Raw genomic sequence first — 21,825 nt, forward strand, 5'->3', positions numbered from 1 at the left:
TGAAGACCCTGCTTAATGAGCAGAGCAGTGTCAAGTGTCAAGAATCTGCCACTTCACAGCTGAAACAGTTGAAGTTAGAGTTCCCATATATTCCCTGTTGTACTGCGGTAATGAGGGCCTATGCTGTTGAGATGGGCCCACACAAGTCTATGCAGGGGGAAAGGCACTCAGCGTCTGTGCATCCCTTATGCGTTTGCCTAGGCAAAGGAGCTGTGCCTACCCTGGGTTCCTGGCTTAGGGGAGCCAGCAGTTTATTTTTTCCCCTTTTGTTAATTTGTTCACTCTCTGAGGCAGGGAGTATGGCTCTGGGCATGTGAGAGATCCTACTCCCGGCCCAGGGGACTCGGCAATTGCCGAAGCTGGTCCGGGACCCAGTGCAGAGCAGGGAGTGGGGAGGTAAATGGGAGAGAGATTTTTCCCTATGGGGGGTTGTCTTTGATCAGTGCTGTAAGCCGTATGTAAGTACTTATCTTTCATGGATAGCTGCTTCTCACTGGTTCTGGGTGGCCGTGTAGAGTCTCTGGTGCTGGGTCTCTCCCGGTGCGGAAAACGCGCCTCTGGAGCACAGCTACTTGCCTGTCTTGCTACTCACCCCTGAGCTGATCAGGGCTAAGTGCTCAGGCTCTCGTTGGGTTAGGTCTGGGAACTCCTCACTGCTTCCAAACCGTCTTTCCCTCCTCCTACCACTCAGTCTGGTTCCTCAACCCTGCCTTTGATGTTCAGGTCTCCTAGATAGCCATGTATAATAGAAACACTTTCTTTTTCGGGTCTTTGTTGTTAAGAGGGTCCACTGGAAGCGTCTGACTGCTCCACCATCTTGGCCCTGCCTGGCTTTTTTTTTTTAATTGTACTTTGGATGAAGGTTTACAGAGCAAACTCACTTCTCATTAAACAATTAATATACATATCGTTTTATGACACTGGTTTCCAACCCCACGACATGTCAACACTCTCCCTTCTGGACCTTGGGTTCCCTATTACCAGCTTTCCTGTCCCCTCCTGCTTTTTCATCCTTGCCTCTGGACTGGTGCGCCCATTTAGTCTTGTTTTGTTTTATGGGCCTGTGTAATCTTTGGCTGAAGGGTGAAATTCAGGCGTGACATCATTACTGAACTAAAAAGTTTTCTGGGTGCCATACTCTCTGGGTTTCTCCTGTCTCTGTCAGTTAGAATTTTGTTCTACATTTTTCTCCAGCTCTGTCCAGGGCCCTCTATTGTGATCCCTGTCAGAGCAGTTGGTGGTGGTAGCCAGGCACCATCTAGTTATAGTGGATTCAGTCTGGTGGAGGCCGTGGTACTTGTGGTCTATTAGTCCTTTGGACTAATCTTTGGTTTTCTTCATTCTCCCTTGCTACAGACAGGTTAAGATCAGTGGAGTATCTTAGATGTGTCTGGCTTTTCTCATTCAACATTTTGTACACGAGATTCATCCGTGTTATGAATGGTCAGCTGTTTTAAATGTAATTTCTATGGAGGAGGAGAAAGCATGTTCATCTAGATGTTTTATTTTATTTATATATCGTGCACTGTTTAATTTACTGTAGAATTTATATTTATTGGACAGATGCTGCCACTTACATTAGTACCATGTTTACAGGTTTTCCTGCAAGAACAAGAATTCCTTGTATGTGTGTTTAATCATAAAGTTATTTACTCTTCAACTTATTTCATCTTGTTTCCATTGTCTTACAGGTATAAAAACCAGGTTCCCATAAATGTCCATGCAAATCCTGGAAAGTATATTATTGAAAGCCGATATGGAATGCACACTCTGCAGATTAATGCGTAAGAGAATATCAATGTCCATATGTATTACCTGATCATGGCTTAGGGAGGTGCCTCGTGGCTCCAGTTAACCGGACTTCCTCCCCCTCTTCATCCTAGTCCAGTGTAATCTTGGTGTGATGTGAGGAGCATTCACAGACATTTCTTCTTTTGGGCACACCTGGCAATGATGTGCATCACTAATACTTACCAGGCCCACATTACCTCCCAAGTGATTTTATATTTGGATTTAGCCAAAGATGATACAAAAAATTAATAAGTATCTTTTAATTTATTGTTTTGTATACGTAAGAGTTTTCCCTAGACATTACTAAGAAAATAAGTTGTATGTATAGGCATTTATATTCAGTTATTTTTTCAGAATTCCAAATCAACATCATCATTATACTCTTGCATGATGATATATGCATTAGACTAATAAATTAAAGCCATGGAGATTTGAGTCGGGCACATTGGAAGTAAGCTGGCATTGGAGATACCCTTCTTCCATTCAGCTCACCAGCAACACCGGGAAACTGACCACATGCGCTATTATCTGTGTGTGTGTGTGGCAGGGCCAGACTTGGGTTATTTTAGGGTAAAACAAAATCCAAAACAAATGTTGAAAGTAGAATCCATGTTAACATTTCAAAGTCCTCAAAGGTTTATCCTGTCTCCTAAGATGGTTTTGAAATCCAGATCTAGTTATGTGGATGAAAAAGCCTTATAAGCTCCCACCATTTTCAGTTCAGATAAAACTATGAAATACTGAGATGTCAAAAGAAAATTTGCATAATTATAATCTCAAGAGATTTATGCCCTTCTCTTCGGATCAGAGGAGTTGATACAAGTGATGTTGGGCTTCAAACAAAACTCTGGGACCTTGTGATGTACACCAAACACTGACCTGACCTAAAGTCACATCAGTATCTGCCGCTTGGTTGTTCTACTGAGACTCTAGCTCTGTGGCTGCTTTCATAATTAAATAGTTATGAAAAAGGCAACTGTATTTACCTAACTGGGGTTCTATTGATGTCCATAAAATTTCAACAAGGAATAAGTTTATACTAATGAAACTAAACCCTAAGGAAAGATGGAAGACACAGGAACTGGTGGTGACAATAGTCAAAAGAGCCTTCTTTGAAATCTTAGCCTGTTCATCTCTCTGTGAGGTCATGTTCTCCCTAATTCTGTTATTAAAGACATTCTGATTCCTGTATTATAACTTAGAACCACTTCCAAATGGCACTTCTTGTGTTGTGCTGTGGACTGAAATGCCAAGTGTATCCTGAACCTTAGTAGAATTGAAGTCTAAATAACTTAGTTGGACTTGACTCTAGAACAAAGTATTAGACCAGCCTGGATCCAGTTCATGAGTCAAGGAGACTGTGGAGATCTTCAAGGAGAGACTGCTTCTTTCCCATCTCTGTTGCCCTGATGCCCCCCAGATGAAATCTGTTGCTGAGAACAGGATAGGAGAAGTCTCCCCCCTTCCAATATGCCTCTGGGTAGTCATCTGCTATAAAGATAAATGGTTAGACATTTTCTGCTCCCAATACAATTTGAGACAAGTTTGTAATAACAATGTTCATTCTGTAATTTATGTGCTTAGCAGTTGGTTGACTTTTTTTATTTATTTGCATATTTTTAATGAACCCGGGCTAGGGTCACAGTGGTCTATGAGTGTTCTCTTCCCATTCTGTGCTGCCAGCATTAAAATGCAATAGATCATGTGGACCGTATCAAATCCCATCATTTGCTAGATCAGAGACAGTAGCTTTGTCAAGAGTCCTGAAGAACCATTTGTGAGATTCTGGTTTGCATGTACCATGTTAGCAGAGCATCCCTTGATATTACAGCTGTTAATTAAAAGGAGTGTCACTTTGATGGCCATTCATTTCCATGATCTCTTTCAGATGTGACTTTGAAGACACAGCTCAGTACCGGGCCTCTGCAATGAATGTTAAAGGAGAGCTTTCAGCGTATGCATCCGTTGTCGTAAAGAGTAGGTTTGCTGGACTTGTTTTATTCAGTGTATTTTCAAAAAAGTGTCTTCTCATTGCAAAAAAAATAATAAATCATGAAGTAGTTTACGTGTATTTCTGTTTTCTTTTTTAGGGTATAAAGGAGAGTTTGATGACACTTGTTTCCATGCCAGGGTTTCCACCCTGCCCCTCAGCTGTAAGTTTAAAAATATGTTTGCTAAATTTCATCTGTATTTAAAATACAGCAAAATAAGCTATTATATAATGCTGAAATAAATGCGTAAGATATGTATAACACATAATATATGCTAATATGTATACACTAGGTATCTGGGGTTAATTTCAATTTTTAGATTCTCTGGTTGCTATTCTCCTTCTGAATTTAATTACTTTGTTCTAGTTTTATAAAAAGCCCAGATACAATGGGGGAAAAAATGAAAAATGCTTTTAAGGCTTTCTGTATTAAACCGAGAAAAATCATTATACAAACATACCCATTGCCGTTGAGTCGATTAGGACTCATAACGACCCTATGGGACAGAGTAGAACTGCCCCAAAGGGTTTCCAAGAAGCAGCGGGTGGATTTGAACTGCCAATCTTTTGGTTAGCAGCCGAGCTCCTAACCACTGCGCCACCAGGACATATACACACACACGTCTGAACTGTATCAAAGCACTTTTCTTCATCTTTCAATACCCAGGTCAGCTTCACCTTCTCAGGAAATCTCTGTCTGACCCCAACTTCCACACCCCACCAGCCAAGGTTAGGTGTTGGCTGTGAGGCCAGGGCACTTCAATCAGAGCGTCAACCACAATGGACACTGTTAACTGTTACATGTCTGTCTCTCCCACTGGCCCATGAGCCACTTGAAGGGAAGACTGGGTCTTTTATCTCTAAAGTCCTGTGTCTGACACAGAGTAGATGTTTAATAATGAATTAATAAATGAATACATTAATTTATGACATACAATTTAAAATGAATAAAACTACCAAAACTGACTCAAGAATTAAATAATAGTTAAGTTATAAGCTTTTGAAAAATTCTTATCAGTGGTAATTTGTGAACTTCAAGCATTTCATCTATTATCAGATCTTCTTTTCCTGGGAAGCAGTAAAAGTAGAATCTTTATCATTATTCAAATAATTAGAAGCTTACAATGCTCAGACTGAGAAAGATAATCTAACCCTAACATCTTAGTTTTCAAGCATTAAAAGACAACTGCTAGTTTTGAAAATGGCTGATGAAGATAGGGATATGCAAGTTACCCCAAATAGCCAAAACAATCTTGAAAAAGAAGAACAAGGTTGGAGAACTTGCACTTCCCATTTTCAAAACTTACTACTAAGCTACAGTAATCAAAATAGTGTGGTACTGGTGTAGAGACATATATCAATGGAATAGAACTGGGGGTCCAAAAATAAGCCATACATTTTGGTGAATTGATTTTTGACAGAGTGTCAAGACCATTCAATGGGGTAAGAGTAGTCTTTTCAAGAAATGGAGAATATCCACATGCAAAAAAGTGAAATTGGGCCCCTATCTCACACCACATATAAAAAATTAACTCAAAATGGATCAAAAATCTATGTGTAAGATGTAAAAATTTTACATAAAACTTTAAGAAGAAACAATAGACATAAATCTTAATGACCTTGTATTAGGCAATGGTTTCTTTGTGTGTTTGGTGAAAATTTACACAGCAAATTAGGTTCCCATTTACCAAGTTCTATACATATTTTTCAGTGACATTGATTATATTTTTCACAATGTGTTAGCATTCTCATTATTTCCATTCTGGCTGTTGGAAATGGTTTCTTGGATATAATACCAAATCATAAGTAACAGAAAAATAGACAGACTGAACATCATTAAAATGAAAAACACTTATGTTTCAAAGGACGCCATCAAGAAAGTGAAAGACACCACACAGAACGGGAGAAAATATTTGTCAATCATGTATCTGAAAACGGACTTATATCTAGAATATATAAAGAACTCTTATAATGTAAAGATAAGGACAAATAACCCAATTAAAAATGGGCAAAGGATCTGAGAAGACATTTATCCAAGGAAGGTATACAAATGGCCAATAAGCAGATGAAAAGATGCCCCACATCGTTAGTCATTGTTGTCGTTAGTTGCCATTGAGTCTATTCTGACTCATGGCAACCCCACATGTGCAGAGTAAAACTGCTCCATAGGGTTTTCAAGGCTGTAATCTTGTGGAAGCAGACCACCAGGCCTGTCTTCTGAGGCACTTCTGGGTAAGTTCAAACCACCAACCTTTTGGCTAGTAATCAAGAGCTTAACTGTTTGAGTCACCCAGGGAGTACTCATTAGTCGTTGTTGTGCGCCACTGAGTCCATTCTGACTGATAGTGACCCTATATGACAAAGTAGAACTGCCCCATAGGGTTTCCTATGCTATAATCTTTATGGGAACAGATTGCCAGGTCTTTTGTACTGTGGAGTGGCTGGTGAGTTTGAACCGATGACCTTTCCATTAGCAGCTGAGCACTTAACCATTGCACCACCAGGGCTCTTTCATTAATCATTAGAGAAATGCATATCAAAACCACAATGAAATAGCACTTCACACCCACTAGGGTGGCTAGAAGGAAAAAGTCAGATAATAACAAGTGTTGACAAGGATGTGGATAAATTGGAACCTTCATAGACTGCTGGTGGAGTAGCCATTTTTGAAAATAGTCTAGCAGTTCCTCAAACAATGAAACATAGTTACTATATGACTCAGCGGTTCCGCTACTTATACACCCAAGAGAAATGAAAACATTTGTTCATACAAACATTTGTAAATGAATGTTTATAGCAGCATTATTTATAATAGCCAAAATGTGGAAACAACCCAATTATACATCAACTGATGAACAAAATGTGATAGATATCCATACACTGGAATATTAGTCAGCCACAAAAAGGAATGAAATACTGACACATGCCAAAAAATGGATGAACCGTGAAAACATTATGCTAAGTGAAAGAAGTCAGCCAAAAAAGACCACGTATTATATGATTCCATATATCTGAAATTTCCAGAATAGGGAAATCTATAGAAACAGAAAGTAGATTAGGAGTTGCTTAGGGCTGGAAGGGATGGGAGGATAGGTGAGTGATAGCTGGGGGATATGGAGTTTGCTTTTGAGGTAATTAAAATGTTCTAAAATTGACTGTGGTGATGGTTGTGCATATTTGCAGTTAGACTAAAATCCATTGAATTGTACACTTCAGATGGGTAAGTCTTACGATATGTGAGTTATATCATAATAAAGCTGTTTTTAAATGAAGAACCAACATTCTTAATGGTACAAAAAAACAGGAGGAAGTGCAGATTTGGCCCACGGGCTAGAGTTTTCTACTCCCTGTCCTAAACCATTTTTCTCAGGATGGAGAGTACATGTGGTGGAAGAGTGAGAAGTGATAAGGGAATGATGTTTTGTCTTCTTGTTGTTAAAGTTGGGTTGGGTTCCCGCTGAACCCTAAAGCCACTTCAGAAAGCCCAGACCAATCTCAGATATAGAGAGAAATTAGGGTCAGCTTCTAGGTGGTCTACTTGCATTTCCTTTTGAGCCTGGAACTTCCAGGTCACTACAGACCCTCCCTGTCACCTTCATCCCTACTCCTTAAGGCAGATTTGGAACCAGTCCAGTCTCCTATTCCATGCAAGATTTTATGAAACTTTTTCTCTTTTTGGTCTCAGTGGAATGCCATTATATAGAAGTGATTTCAGTGTCGATTATGGCTGGGATGGTATGCCAAGGAAGATAAAAATCAAAGGCAGAACAATGTGTTGCTTATGAGGACAGGCTCTGGAAATAGCCTGCAGTGTAAATCCTGGCTCTGTGGGGCAAATCCTGAGCTCTGCGGTTATTTAGCCTGTCTATGCTGCAGCTTCGTCATCTATAAAAGAGAGACAATAATAGTACTGATAGGGTGATTATGTGGCTTCATTGAACTAATAGATATTAAACACTTGGAGCAGTACTTGGCATAAATTGAACTCAATAAATGTTAACTTGCATTTTCAAGTTAATACTCAGAGGTCTTAGGAAGAGAGACAAAATATGAGAAACGCCGAAGTTTCAGAGTTGGGCAGATGTAGGTGTGAATTTCAGTTTCACACATGCTACCTGTGAAACCTTGGCATTGGCAGTATATTTGGTGAACTTCCACATCTGCATCTGAAAGAGAGGAAAAAAGAGTATCTACGCCATGGCATTGTTGCAAAGATTAGATGACAATCTAATGTAAACTATGTGGCATTTTGTCTTAGTCATCTAGTGCTGCTATAACAGAACTACCACAAGTGGATGGCTTTAACAAAGAGAAGTTTATTTCCTCACAGTCAAAGTAGGCTAAAAGTCCAAATTCAGGGCGTCAGCTCCAGGGGAAGGCTTTTTCTCTCTGTCGGCCTTCTCATCAGTATTCCCCCGGACTAGGAGCTTCTCGGCGCAGGGACTCCTGCCCAAAGGACGCGCTCTGCTCCTGGCACTGCTTTCTTGATGGTATGAGGTCCCCCTGTCTCACTGCTCACCTCTGTCTTTTATATCTCAAGAGATTGCCTCAGGACACAATCCAGTCTTGTAGATCAGGTCCTGCCTTACTAACACAACTGCCACCCATCCTCCCTCATTAACATCATAGAGGCAGGTTTTATAACACATAGGGAAATCACACAGTACCAGGAATCATGGCCCAGCCAAACTGATACACACATTTTTTGGGAGACATAATTCAAACCATGACACATTTAATAACCTCTCAATAAAGTCATTACTTTCCCAGCCCTTTCCTTTGAGAAGAGGGGGAAAAAAAAACCTGAGAGAGTTTATGATGCAGACATGTACTCAGTCTATAAATAAGAAATAGCAGAGAGAAAACTTTTTTAAAGTTACAATATTTTAAAATTTTTGGTTTTTTCACATTAACATTTCTTATAATAATTTTACTCTGATCGTTAAAGAAACAGAAGTAACTTACTGAGAAACCCTTATTTTTAGGGGTAATTGATATGGCTGTTTTGTCCCAAGAGTACAAGAAGAGTTTAAATGGACTCAGAATCTAAAATTAAAAAGTGCGCATATTGCAGCTAACTATTTAAGTCTAAGTGAAATGTGGTATTAATCTGCATTTTATTTAAGACATTCAACCTGGCTTTTTAAATTCTATTCATTATAATAATAAAAATAAGCATTTAGCTTTTCTGACCATTGAAGCAAGAATTTCCATTCAAACGAAATTATGCATATGTGCCACGTACTTCTTGTATAAGGCTTAATTTGTGCCCAATAAATAATTTGATCAGTCTTTGTTGTGACTGCTTTGTGGCTATGCTTATGAAAATGCTCTGTGTCTCTTTGATGAGAAGAGGTAAATTACTGATGTTTGTTTTTGTTGTACCCAGTTGCTGTTACCCCTTATGGTTATGCATCCAAGTTTGAGATCCACTTTGATGACAAGTTTGATGTGTCTTTTGGGAGAGAGGGCGAGACAATGAGTCTAGGCTGCCGTGTAGTTATCACTCCTGAAATTAAACACTTCCAGCCAGAGATCCAGTGGTACAGAAATGGTAAGTCTTTATAATAATGAACTCTCCCTTAAGCCTTTATTCAAAGAAGGCTGCAGGTCAGTTCCCCAGGCCTGGCCCAGAGCACGGATGTCCGTAGATTGCAGATCTGTATCAGAGTTGGCATAATCTGGGAGTTAGAGGGGATAACCTACTTTATGTTTTTAAAATAGGTTTTTACATATGTATTAAAGTGCAAAAAGTTCATAATATATTTTTGAAGATTATATTTTCTTATCACCAAGTAATATGTGGAAAGGATTACAAAATAATGTATATTTATTTTGTAGGTTTATTTGGTAAAATACCCTTCCTCATGCACTTACCATTTATGCAATAGGAAATGTATGAAACTTTTTTCAAAACATAACTTTATTTATTAACTAACCAGCAGAGTAAATTAAGAGGAAATTCAGACCTTGGCACTTTTGTTCTAATGTATTAAAGGATCTTTATAATTTAAAATTTCTGTCAAGTATATTCTTCATACAAAATATGTGTAGCTACAGTGATGTTACTTAAGGATACAAAAATAGATAAAATTGTCCTTTTTTAGGTCATATTATAACTGAGGCTGAAATAAATCTTTCCATTGTTAGTTCCTCTGACTCTGCCTTTCAATCACAGTTTAGTCTTATTTTGTTTCAACAGGGCCTAGAACCATGATACTTTGATGTGAGGAAGAAACAAGGTTTAATTTTCTCTTATACATCATATTTGGAATACAGTCTATTTAAAGTCTAGATAATGCTCCAATGCCAAAGGAAACCAAATCAAACAAAAAAGCTGTCAAAACAAGTCGATCAGTTGAATCATTGGATGTTAAGAAATAATGTAGTCTCTAAAATAGTATCATAAATCTTAGACCCAAAAGAACTGAGTTTCCACGGTGGCTTATCTCATCCAATAGACAAAGACATTAAATACGTCCAGAGAGAATAAGGAACTGCCCAGAATCACCCAGCAAAACTCCAGCACAGCCAGACCTCAGGCCCTGGGGTTCTCCCTCCACTTTCGGTGTGCTTTTCGCTAGTACTCTGTGCTTCCTTTTATGTCTCCGAAACTTTAGGTCTAATAAAGAAAAAAAACCTAACCTCATTGAAAAACCTGCACTTTCTCCAGCCTTTCTGCATCCCATTAGGCCTAGGTAGTAAAAAGCACATTGATATTTAAGAGGGGAGCCCTCTAGGCACATATTTATCTGCAAGTCCCATGAAAGTGCCTAGCAGGTAGAAGATATGCAATAGAGACAGAAGCGAATAGACCTGGAGACTCTAATTGTTCCTTTCAGTTTATCGTAAAGTCTCGACCAGGACTACATTTTAAAGCTCTCAGAAAACTTTCAAATTCCAGATGTCTTTAGCTATTGTGTGTATTAGTAAGGTTATCATGTAATTTTATGTTTAATTTTTTTTTGTAAGTGAAACTTCAGAAAAATATAGAAGAATAGAAAAAAATACTGATAATGTTTTGTGGTATTTCCTGTAAAGCATGTTACAGCAGCTCAAACTCCATTTAGTTCATGGGAAAAAACTAAAGCTCAGAGAGGTTAAGTGACTTGCCTAAAGTTGCATCATTAGTTAATGAAAGAGATGGGACTGAACATAGGAGTGACTTTACAGGCATGCAAACTGTGCCCGCCACAGGACCATTCCCAGAAGGGGACCTGGGATTCTTTAATGCTGTGCTGTCACCTCTTGATATTCTTAATAATTTCAAGAACTTGTTTTTTTGTAAGTGACATCTGATAGGACAATGGAGCATAGGCATGAAAAAATCAAAAAAAAAAAAAAAAACTCATTGCCATTGAGTTGATTCCAACTCCAGGGCAGAACAGAGCTGCCCCACAGAGTTTCCAAGGAGCACATGGTGGATTCAAACTGCCGACCTTTTGGTTAGCAGCTGTAACTCTTAACCACTATGCCAAGAAGATATATTAGGTGGCAGCGTGGACACTCTCAGACATGGTAGGCAATGTTCAGTTGCTCACCAGGCAGTCGGCCTGGCCTTCGTGTGTGTGTGTGTGTGTGTCCACCTGGAGCACTCTGGGGTACCACAGGGTTCCGAGGAGATAGCTGGTTCAGGACCTGGGTCCAGACTGGAACTGGCAATGGCAGCAGCAGCAGCAGTGGTGGCAATGGCACTGGCTGTGGCCCCAGAGGAGAGGAAAGACTCCCCATGGGGACTGCGTGGAAACCCACAGTGGGAGGCCAGCTTGCCTGTCCGTCCCCAGAACTCATCTCTGCTGCATCTGCACAAGTACTAAGTTCCTGGCCTGAGCACTGAGACAACTCTTGGCGATCAGGCAGTTAACTGTCAGTACAATATTACAAAATAAAAGCCTACATATAAACATTCCAATAAAGCACATAAGGAAGTTACTAGAATCCTTCAAAGAATTTAGAAGCTCTGGTTTTGAAAACTGCTGCAACATTGCAGAACAAACACTGACAAGCTTAGAAATAGAAATTAGAGATTGCCGCTTTTGATGGAAAAAAACACTATTTTCATATGAAGCTTTGGATGAACGAGTTATTAACAAGGAAGACAATTTTTAGATTAATTTTTCCTTGTAACTGAAGATACAGTGATAGAAAGCATAAGTAGGCATTTTGAATGATATATAAATCATGAAGCCACTTGAAGTTTCTTGTACTACCTCCACAAGTCACAGGACATGTTAGAGGAAACATTAAAATGCAGTTGTATTATGTATTGAAAATTAAATTCAGACTTACATGAAACTAATTTGTATGAAGAGTTAAATCTTTTTAGAAAAATTGTTCCTCAAGAATCATCAGCTCTAGAGTACTAAAATTTATATTTTCAAATAGTTTATCTGAAGGTTACTCCAGTATTGTCACAGCCTATATAATACTCTTAACAGCTCTAGTAACAGTTGCATCAGCAGAAAGATCCTTCTCAAAATAAAACATTATCAAAAATTATTTATGATCTTGCATTTGCAAAGAATGACTGATGCTGCTTTCAATTATATCAATTTAAAATAAAATCGCTAAAAGTATAAATATTGATGACCTGATAAATGAATTTGCAGAAAAATGAACCAGAAATATTACATCAATCAAGATATCATATTCATAAAGTATTATTTATTGTACATAAAATTATAATACCAAAATTATTTTTTTGCAATTTATATTACCCCTATTATGTTTTATAAGTAATAAAATAATTTAAAGGAAAAACTTTATATTTTAGTACCTTTAACTGCACATTGTCTCTGTTTTTTGAGCAAGGGGGCTTACAATTTCATTTTGCACTGGGTCCTGCAAATTATATATCAGTTCTTGGTCCCCTCACTTCTGGTCTAGCACTTTTACCGGTATGATATGGCAGAATGGCCCAAAACCCCAGAGCCTTTCTATAATAGTCAACTAGCTTTCAATAGAGAAGATGAGAAAGAGAGCGAGGAATGCAGGGGAGGGATAAAGAAGAGAGGAAGGGAAGAAAAGTTTAATTTGCTTACTTTTTTTTTTTTCAATTTCTAGGGGCACCTGTTTTTCCATCAAAATGGGTGCAAACACATTGGAGTGGAGAACGGGCAACACTGACATTTTCTCATCTCAACAAAGAAGATGAAGGCCTCTATACAATTCGTGTGAGAATGGGAGAATATTATGAACAATACAGCGCTTATGTCTTTGTTCGAGGTAAGACCTACCAAAAAACCAGAACGTCCAAGAACATTTAAAATGCTGTGTCCAAATCCGTCTACTCAAACATGTTTTTGTGTGATGATGAAAGAGGCATTTGAAAATTCTTCCAAATTATATGGCATAGGATATTAATTTCCAGTAAAATCAGACCTAGTGTAAAAGGTGCACCCTGAAGGTACCAGAACAGAAGTGACTGATTCCCAGACCGTGTTACTGTCAGTAAATACCAGGAGTCTCCTCACCTTCAGCAAACCACCAGCACAGTTCTCTGTAGGTGTCCGAGTAAAGATGCGCGTCCTAAAAATAAAAAGCCATCTCACATGCAAGCTGCAATGGAAGATGATGTGTTATTTTGGGACCTTCTCTTTAATATCTATTTTGGGGAGCAAAGTATCATTTTACTCCAGGTCTCTTCTTTATAGCTTAAGCTTTGATGAATTAGGAAACAAGGTGGTGCAACTTAATTTTTACGAGGAACTATAATTGTTGATTGTAGGAGTCTTTTTTCAGTGGTGCCTTAAATAAACTGGATATGTATAAGTGGGAATGTTATTTCTACATGGGACTCTAGCACATGTGGAAGACTATTAACTTGCAGCTACAAGGGTAGTCTTACTAACTTTTATCTCTCATGCGCTAGATAGAGTCAATAAACTCATGAGCATTTTGATCAAAATGGAACCTTAGAGATCATTGAGGGGCCCTTAACCAGGATCCACAGACCCCCAAGGGGTCTGTGATTAGAACTATATTCCAATAGAATCAATTTCTTTTGTTATCTCATGTATTATGTATTATACATTTCATAACATTGCCTAAAATGCAGAAACTGAGGCTCAAAAAATTAAGTAATTTACCAAAACCTCACAGAAGCAGAAGTGGAATCAAGACACAGGTCTTCTGATGCCTAACCCAGATTTTAAGTAGGGTTTGTTCTCAACTACTAATCAACAGGTTGACGGTTCAAAGCCATCCAATAGGGCCATGGAACCAAGTCCTGACAATCTGCTTCTGTAAAGATTGCAGCCAAGGAAACTCCACGGAGCTCAGTTCTACTCTGTAACACATGGGGTTGCCATGAGTTGGAATCGACTCCTCGATGGCAATGGGTTTAGCTTTTTTTTTTTTTTTTTTATAGGCTAAGTTGACAAAACAAAACAACAACAAAAGGTTTCTCTCTGTCAGTCCAGGGGAAGGGGGGTGGTCCAGATGGTTCTGCTCAATGAGATCGTTCAATCCCAGGCCCCGTTTATGTTGCTGTCACCTGTGGTCCTGTCCCATGTCCCATTCCAGCCTATGGAATGAAGAAGAGAGGAGAGAAGAGGAAGGAAGTGGAGGGGAGATGCAGAGTTGCACGCATCACTTCTCCTCCCTCCATGGTGAACACTTAGCCACATGGACACACCTCACAGTGAGGGAAGCGAGGATGTATATGAGCAGCCATGTTCTCTGTAAACCTCAAGGTTCTAGTTCTAAAAGGAAATAGGGAAGAATGGATACTGGGGGACAGTTAGCAGACTATACCACACCATTACTCATAAATAACAACTTACCATTCAATTCTGCAATGTACCAGCAACTGATAAATGTATGAATATCTATAACATCTGAAAAATGCTTCAGACTTTCTCCTACACAAAAGCATTGTGGGAAAAGTCAGATATCACCGGGGGTGGGGGGGAGTGGGGGAAGAGGGGAGCTAGCCTTCTGGGTAAACTGCAGTGAAAACTGACACATTGGAACTCATCAGCAAGTAAATTTGTGTAGTCAAACCACCTGCATAAACTGGCTCAATGAAGACTGAATATGTAGTCTTTACATCTGTCCTCAGTTGTCTGCCCTAAACCAGAGACTATCTTCTCCAGAGAGGATCTGCTCTTCCACAAAAATTTAGTTTTGTCTTGGTGCTTCCTTCATGGACTTTTTCTAGGAACCGTTACTTAGTCTAGGGTTTCTTTCATAACATTTCTCAGTGTTCACCCCCTGAATTGTGGCTCTCTGCCTAGTTTAGGACAAACTACGCATTACTAACTATAGACAGGAGTAAGGTGTTAAAATTTGAAATTTATACTTAATCCAGTTTTCAAATCCACAAAATAAGGAAATAGAAATAGCTTCTGAAATGCACCAGATGTCAACGTGAGAGAAGTGAAAAGATAAATGGTAAAGATAAAACTGGAAAGGTAAATTTCAGCAATCACATTGTGAATGTAACAACTTTTAGAAAAAGATTTCACTCATAAGTTTATTTTAATAATATTTTTAAGGTTCTTTTATAAAAATTATCTTTATTGAGGTATAATTTATATACCACAGAATTCACCCATGTTAAGAATGCACGCTTTATAGTATATTGAGGGAGTTGTACAACCATCACTCACAATCCAGTTTTAGAACATTTCCATCACCTCAAAGAGATTTCAGTATAGAACCATTACCCACTTTCATCCCCATCCCAACCCTGTTGTTGTCATGTGCCATCAGGTTGATTCCGACTTACAGCAACCCTATAGGAGAGAGTAGGGCTGCCCCATAGAGAGACCTAGGCTGTAATCATTACAGGAGCAGATCACCAGGTCTTTTCTCCTGTGGAGATGCTGGTGGGTTCGAACTACCAACCTTTCGGTTAGCAGCCAAGCACTTAACCATTTCGCCACTAGGGCTTCTTACCCCAGCCCGAGGCAACCATTAATCTATTTTCTGTCTCTATAGATTTGCCCTTTCTGGACATTTCTGATTATAATATGTGGTTTTTTACTTCTGCCTTCATTCACTTGAGCATGATCTTTTTGAGATTCATTTATGTTGTAACATAGCCATAGTTTGTTCCTTTTTGTTGCTGAATTGTGTCTCAGTGTATGAATGTACCTCCTTTTGTCTATCCATTCATCAGTTGATGGACAGTTGGATTATTTCCACTCTGGCTGTTATGAACAATGCTGCTGTGAACACTTTCATCCACATTCATGAACACATGTTTTCATTTCTCTTGGGTAGACACCTATGAGTGGAATTGCTAGGTCACATAATAAATTTATGTTTACCTTTTTAAGAAACTGCTAGACTGTTTTAAATGATATTTTATGTGTTTTTTAAAACTTTGTATCTGTTGGGCTGCATAAGGCCATTTTAATGCATTTTCTAGAGGCCGTTTTGATGCATTTTTTAAGAGTTTTGATATTTTTGCTGCTTAGAAAATAGCTTCTGAGCCAGAATGATCAGTGTAGAGCGTGCCATATGTCTGCAGAAACACGTTCCAGAACTGCATATGTTTGACCAGGATTTTATTACATAGGTAATATGTGTTCATTGTAAAAATAATAATAATAATATAATAAGCAACTGAGAAAGAAAAGTTACCAATAAGTCTACCATCCAGAGATATCCAATATTATATATTGCTATATATTTTTCTAGACTTTTTATGCCCCATCCCTTCCGTTCCCTTCCCCTTCTCTCTCTCTCTCTCTCACACACACACATTCACATGCACAGAAATGATAAAGTAGTAGAGAATAGAATAGAAATGTCAGGAAAGAGGTATTACAAATGACAAATATATGAAAAAGTTTTCACTAGTAATCAAAGCAAGGAAAATTGAAATGAAATAATGTCCTTATCTATCATCTTGAAAAGATGAAAAAGGCTTTAAGAATCCACTGAGTTGAGGGAATGGAGGAACAGGCACTCTGTGCACTGCTGGTGGATGTAAATTGGTTCTAATTTTCACAAGGTGTTTTGCCAGGATGTATTGAAAATGCACATTTCCAGCACTTCTAGTTTAAGAAATTTGACTGAATTGGACAAAGACAAAGAAAATGTTTGTGTTGGGGAAAACTGGAAGAAAATCTAGATATCTACCAATATGCAAGTTGTTAACTAATTTATGATAAATGCCACATAGGAACAATAGAATACCATGCAGTAAAAAAACTAATGATGTATACCTATATTTACACAAAAATACATAGAGCAATCCCATTTTTATTTTTAAATAATCATTTATAAATTTAAAAAAATCTAGAATGATAAAGGCCAATGTGTTAGCAGTAGTTATCTCTGAGTAATGGAATGAAAGGGGATTTTAATTTATCATATTTCTGATTATCAAATATTTTATAACCATGTACAACATTTATAATAAAGATAAACAATAGAATTATGTATATTTTGAAAAAAAGTTAACAGTTTATGTCAGAGGTCAAATTGTAAAAATTAACAGACTGATCTTTGACCCAGTTAATCAAACCTATGAAAAGTCTGGCCCTTTCAGGGTCAGAATAGGGAAGGACAGAGGCTCACAAGAGGACTAGTGTTGACTGAATGGAGACTGTGGACCAGACACTGTGTAGCAGCTGCTGTAAGCCAAATGCTATGACAACAAATGCCACATCACTCTGTCACTTATCCCTCACTTAGGCATGTTGCTTCACAGTATGCACTTGTCATTTCAAGTATATCCTTGCCCTTTAACTTTTGCATTTAGCACCTAGAAGAATATGAATATACAGTAGACACTTAACACCCTGAATGACTGAATAAATGAATGAATGCCTGAGTGACTTGAAAGATTGTCAGGCCCACCCTATGAATGGCATATTCTAAGGAATTTCATAGAAATACTGAAAAATGGCTCCCTAAATACCTACTGTCTGCCAGGCTCTGTTACAGCTTATCCCTACTGCTGTATATCTATTAAGATGGGTGCTCAGCTAGCTAAACCGCACCATCGACGCATGGGTTACTACTTGTTACATTATGGGCATTTAACAAAAGGACATGACTGAGGGTTGCCAGCTGTCCCCATGGCAGCTGAGCAGTTTTCTAGCAGCAACTCTTCTGCCGCTTAGTCTGTTAGTCTCCCCATTTCTACCCCATTCTAGCTCTGCTGCGCCCACTTTACCACAGCAGCCCCCTCCCCCACCCAGTGCTTCCAAAGGAAAGTCGTTGCTCTGCATCAAAATGCTCCAGTGTCCGGCTGGGTGGCATGCAGGGATTCTGCACCAAGTTTCAGGCACAGTGGTCTAGTTACAGCGTCCTATAGTACATACACAGGAAATAAGAGCCTAGAGACAATTTCCAGCTGATTCCTGGAGCTACAAACGGAATGTTCAAAACCGATGTGACCTGAGCTCTTCACAGGTCATGCAGCCCTCTTTAATTTAGAAGTATACACGTATTTCTTCCATGTTATCACATGTTTTGGTAATTCATCAGAGTTACAGAAGCGCAGATCATAGAAAAGGAGAGTGTTTGTTCCGTCAACAAGAGTGTTTTCGCCTGGTAAGTGGCTCCTACTTGTCTCCTCTTCTCCCACTAGCTCCGTTTATGAAAGGATAGGTCAGATATCAGGAGACATTGGCAAATGTGGACCTCCCAACCCCCCAGACTCTGCCTCTTATCTTAATAGTTCTCACTTAAAAGGATACAAATGGATTTTCATTCTCCTTCCTCTTCTCCTAAAAAGACCCTGATTCACTAATTTCACTGTGCCTGAAGATGTACTGAGGGTAGCCACTCTCTGAAGATCCCGTTTCATAAACACTGTCCTCAGTGTCTTGTTTAATCTTGGACTTTTACTAAACTCAGATAAACTAAGCTCCGACGTGGGTATTGCATCAGAGTCCTTTCGTAAGTATCTTCAGTTTGGGAACAAACATTTGATCAAAATGAATGTTTTCCTTTCTCTTCCACAGTGATTCCCAGCATTGGGATAGGCAAAACTCCAGGGTTGTCGTTCTCTTGTAGATGCATCCAGAAAGTGAAAGGAGGGGCTGTTTGCTTCCCTTTGGAGCGTCTCATAGCTTCTGAGTAGTGGCATTGCATAATAAATGTCATAAGAACAGACTTCCTGGCACAACTTACCTTGGACCTGCCTGATAGCAATCTCCAACATCTCTATATTAATTTACTTTCAGAACATTTTGGACAGGCAAGGGCCATGAGGTAAAGGTCAGGGGTCATTTTCAGAGCCCTCTCTATTTTCTAACCTAGTGTTCTTCCTACTGAAGATGGAAAGCGCACATTGTGATGTTAGTAAGCAACTGACAAGATTGAAGCTTGCTTTACTGGGCCCAAAGATGTAGCTGAAGCTTGCTTTACTGGGCCCAAAGATGTAGCCAGTATGGTAGTGCTACAAGAAATGTCTGCACTGAGACGTCAGCCTGCCAAACTGACACAGCAAATCTGAGAGTGTTAATGGGATCCTTCTCCATCTCCCCAGATGCTGATGCAGAGATTGAAGGTGCTCCAGCTTCTCCCTTGGATGTGATGTGCTTAGATGCCAACAAGGATTATATCATCATCTCTTGGAAACAGCCAGCTGTAGACGGAGGAAGTCCTATTCTGGGATACTTTATTGATAAGTTAGTGCTTAGCTTAACTTCAGTTCAAGTTAAAGCTATTTGGTCATAGAGATGCATGCTTGATTTCTCCCATCATTTTTAGGTGAAATTTTCATTTTTGCATTCTCTGTCTCTCTCTTTCTACATACCTATATCTTATGTATATATATAGCCTGTCTATCATCTATCTATCTAAATTCCAAAGATAATCTTTGAATTTGACTACCACCTCAAGTAATTAATTTAGCAAGAATGCTATGAATTTGTAACCTAATAGACACCACTTTGGAAATTTAATAGCTAGTATTCAATGTATTTCATATCCATATGCCTAATATGTCAGTAATTTAAGAATATTGACTTTAGAAATTCTAACAAAATCTTATTTACGTTACAGAATGTGGTTTCAAATTATACAAAGAAATAACAACAAAAATCAATGGTATTAAATTATGTTCTTTTACAAGTTCTTGCCATTTACATTCTCCAAAATTCAGAAGCTCTGCTTTTTAGAATAAGTGGGTTACTATAATGTGTAATGGGTTTTACACATTAATTATCCAGTAAATTTGGACAATATAGACAACAAATTTAGATTACTGACTTAAATTCATTGTTCTCTGACTTAGTTTCTACTCAAATGGTTGCTCCAATTCTCTTTTCATTTTTGAGTAATGAAATCTGATTATAGAAACCATTAGGGACAGATAATATATGTCACTATGGTAAATAGGTTTGTACCAAGGTATATTAAACCTAATATTTATAGCAATAAGTAAATATACACTCCCTACTAAAGCATGTGGGCTCAGTACCATCCAGAGAAATATTTAGTGTTTATTTAGGATATCTATCTATACTAAGTTATAGTAAATCTAATATTTAGAGAATTATATAGTATTTAAACATTCACTAAATGCTTCCACATTATTTCATCATTTAGTAATGATGTTTTATTGGTCTTTGGCAGATTTCCAAGGTGTTTGCAAACTTTGACCAGTGAAAGACCAGGGAGAATCAGAACATTTTGTTCTCTTCTTGCCTTAGTCATAATATAAATAGTCATATCATGGCTAATATTTATTAAATATTTACCATGTGCATGGCTCTGTTCTAAACACTTCACTTATATTAACCACTTAATCCAAATAACCACCCTTTGAGGTAGGTCCTATCATCACAAGCAGGAGATGACTAGCTCACCCAAGGCCACATGCTAGAGAGGAGAGCTGGGTTTGAGTCAGGCAGTCTGGCTCTGCAGCCTGCATTCTAAGCACCAGCCTAGGAGATCCTGTCGCTCATCTTCACTCTGACTTCACTCAGAAATCCCCTTCCCCCTCTCTATTCCCCAACTTAAAGCTACCCCTCACACCTGAAGACCAGCTTTGGGCTTTTGCTCAAGTTCTCAGTGAACAGAGTTCAGCCTCCTCAGGTGCTTAGTAGGGAACAGTGCTCCTAACCACATTCCAGGAATGTACTGTGTTTTTTCTGCAAATAATGCACAAGTTATGTGTTTTTTTTGCCAACTGTACAACCCACTGTGTGTTATTTTCATAAGTGTGCTATGCCAATTTTTTTCACATGTTGCTGACTTTAACTGACAATAAGAAGACATAGTTAAACTATGAAATAAGCAGACCTAACATAAGCTGATGGTTTCAGTTAAGATGATCTGATAAGGTTTTCACATTCATCTGTTGAGCTAATGGCTATAATTATCAACTTAAATTAATAGAAACAAATGCACAGTTTTGATTGCCTATTTTCTGATTACTGGGGGACTACCAAACTCGATCCATGACTTCTTGAGCATGGCTTATACCTTTATTATACAGTTATGATCAAAAGTAACATTTTCAAATTATTTTTATACTCATAAGCAGGAGATTAAAGAAAATGAACAGAAAAAAAGAAAATGAAAAGAACACTGTAACAGGTGAATGAGGCCGAACTTCACTTCTGGAAATGTCACTGAACATGCGCAGTATACACATAGGCGCGCTATGGCAGAACTGTTTTACGTTATTTCCACACGTTATATGTGTGGGCATGTTATTTGCAAAAATACAGTAATGTATATAATCAGGGCAGGCCATGCTCCAGCAGCATAAAATATGGCTGTGGATTCTGGGCACCAGAATCTTAGAGTCACTTTTGAAACCTAGATGGTCCCTGTTGCTCTAAGCCTTTGGTCTGACTTTGTCAGACATAAACAGGCTCTTGCAAATAGACAAAGCATTTGAGGAAATAACTCACCTAAGGTCACACAGGGAGTAAGTAGCAGAACTATAATTCAGATATCAGCCTCTCTGTAGATTTGTGCTCTTTCTGCTCCAACATACTGTAGAAGTCTCTAGAGCAGTGGTCCTCTACCTTTTTTCCTGCCCTCATGAGGGCTAGGAGGTGCTCTCTAGTGTCAGTGGTTCATTATGGCAATCTCGGGACAGAGAAGAAAGGAGAGTCCCGGTA

General features: G+C 38.6%; 1 protein-coding gene across 6 annotated transcripts in view; it reads left to right on the forward strand.

Moving 5' to 3' along the window:
- MYOM1 (myomesin 1) overlaps positions 1-21,825 on the forward strand; it is a 191,192-nt gene that overhangs the window by 62,029 nt on the left and 107,338 nt on the right. For all 6 annotated transcript variants that reach the window (XM_023742890.1, XM_023742888.1, XM_004388930.2 and 3 more), the window contains 6 exons: positions 1,692-1,784; positions 3,680-3,768; positions 3,882-3,944; positions 9,171-9,335; positions 12,845-13,006; positions 19,236-19,377. In XM_023742890.1, the coding sequence (XP_023598658.1) occupies positions 1,692-1,784; positions 3,680-3,768; positions 3,882-3,944; positions 9,171-9,335; positions 12,845-13,006; positions 19,236-19,377 (714 nt within the window). The remainder of the gene's footprint in view (positions 1-1,691; positions 1,785-3,679; positions 3,769-3,881; positions 3,945-9,170; positions 9,336-12,844; positions 13,007-19,235; positions 19,378-21,825) is intronic.

The sequence above is a fragment of the Trichechus manatus genome, unplaced genomic scaffold (genome assembly GCF_000243295.1).
Source record: "Trichechus manatus latirostris isolate Lorelei unplaced genomic scaffold, TriManLat1.0 scaffold00222, whole genome shotgun sequence".
In the NCBI taxonomy this organism is placed as follows: Eukaryota; Metazoa; Chordata; class Mammalia; order Sirenia; family Trichechidae; genus Trichechus; species Trichechus manatus.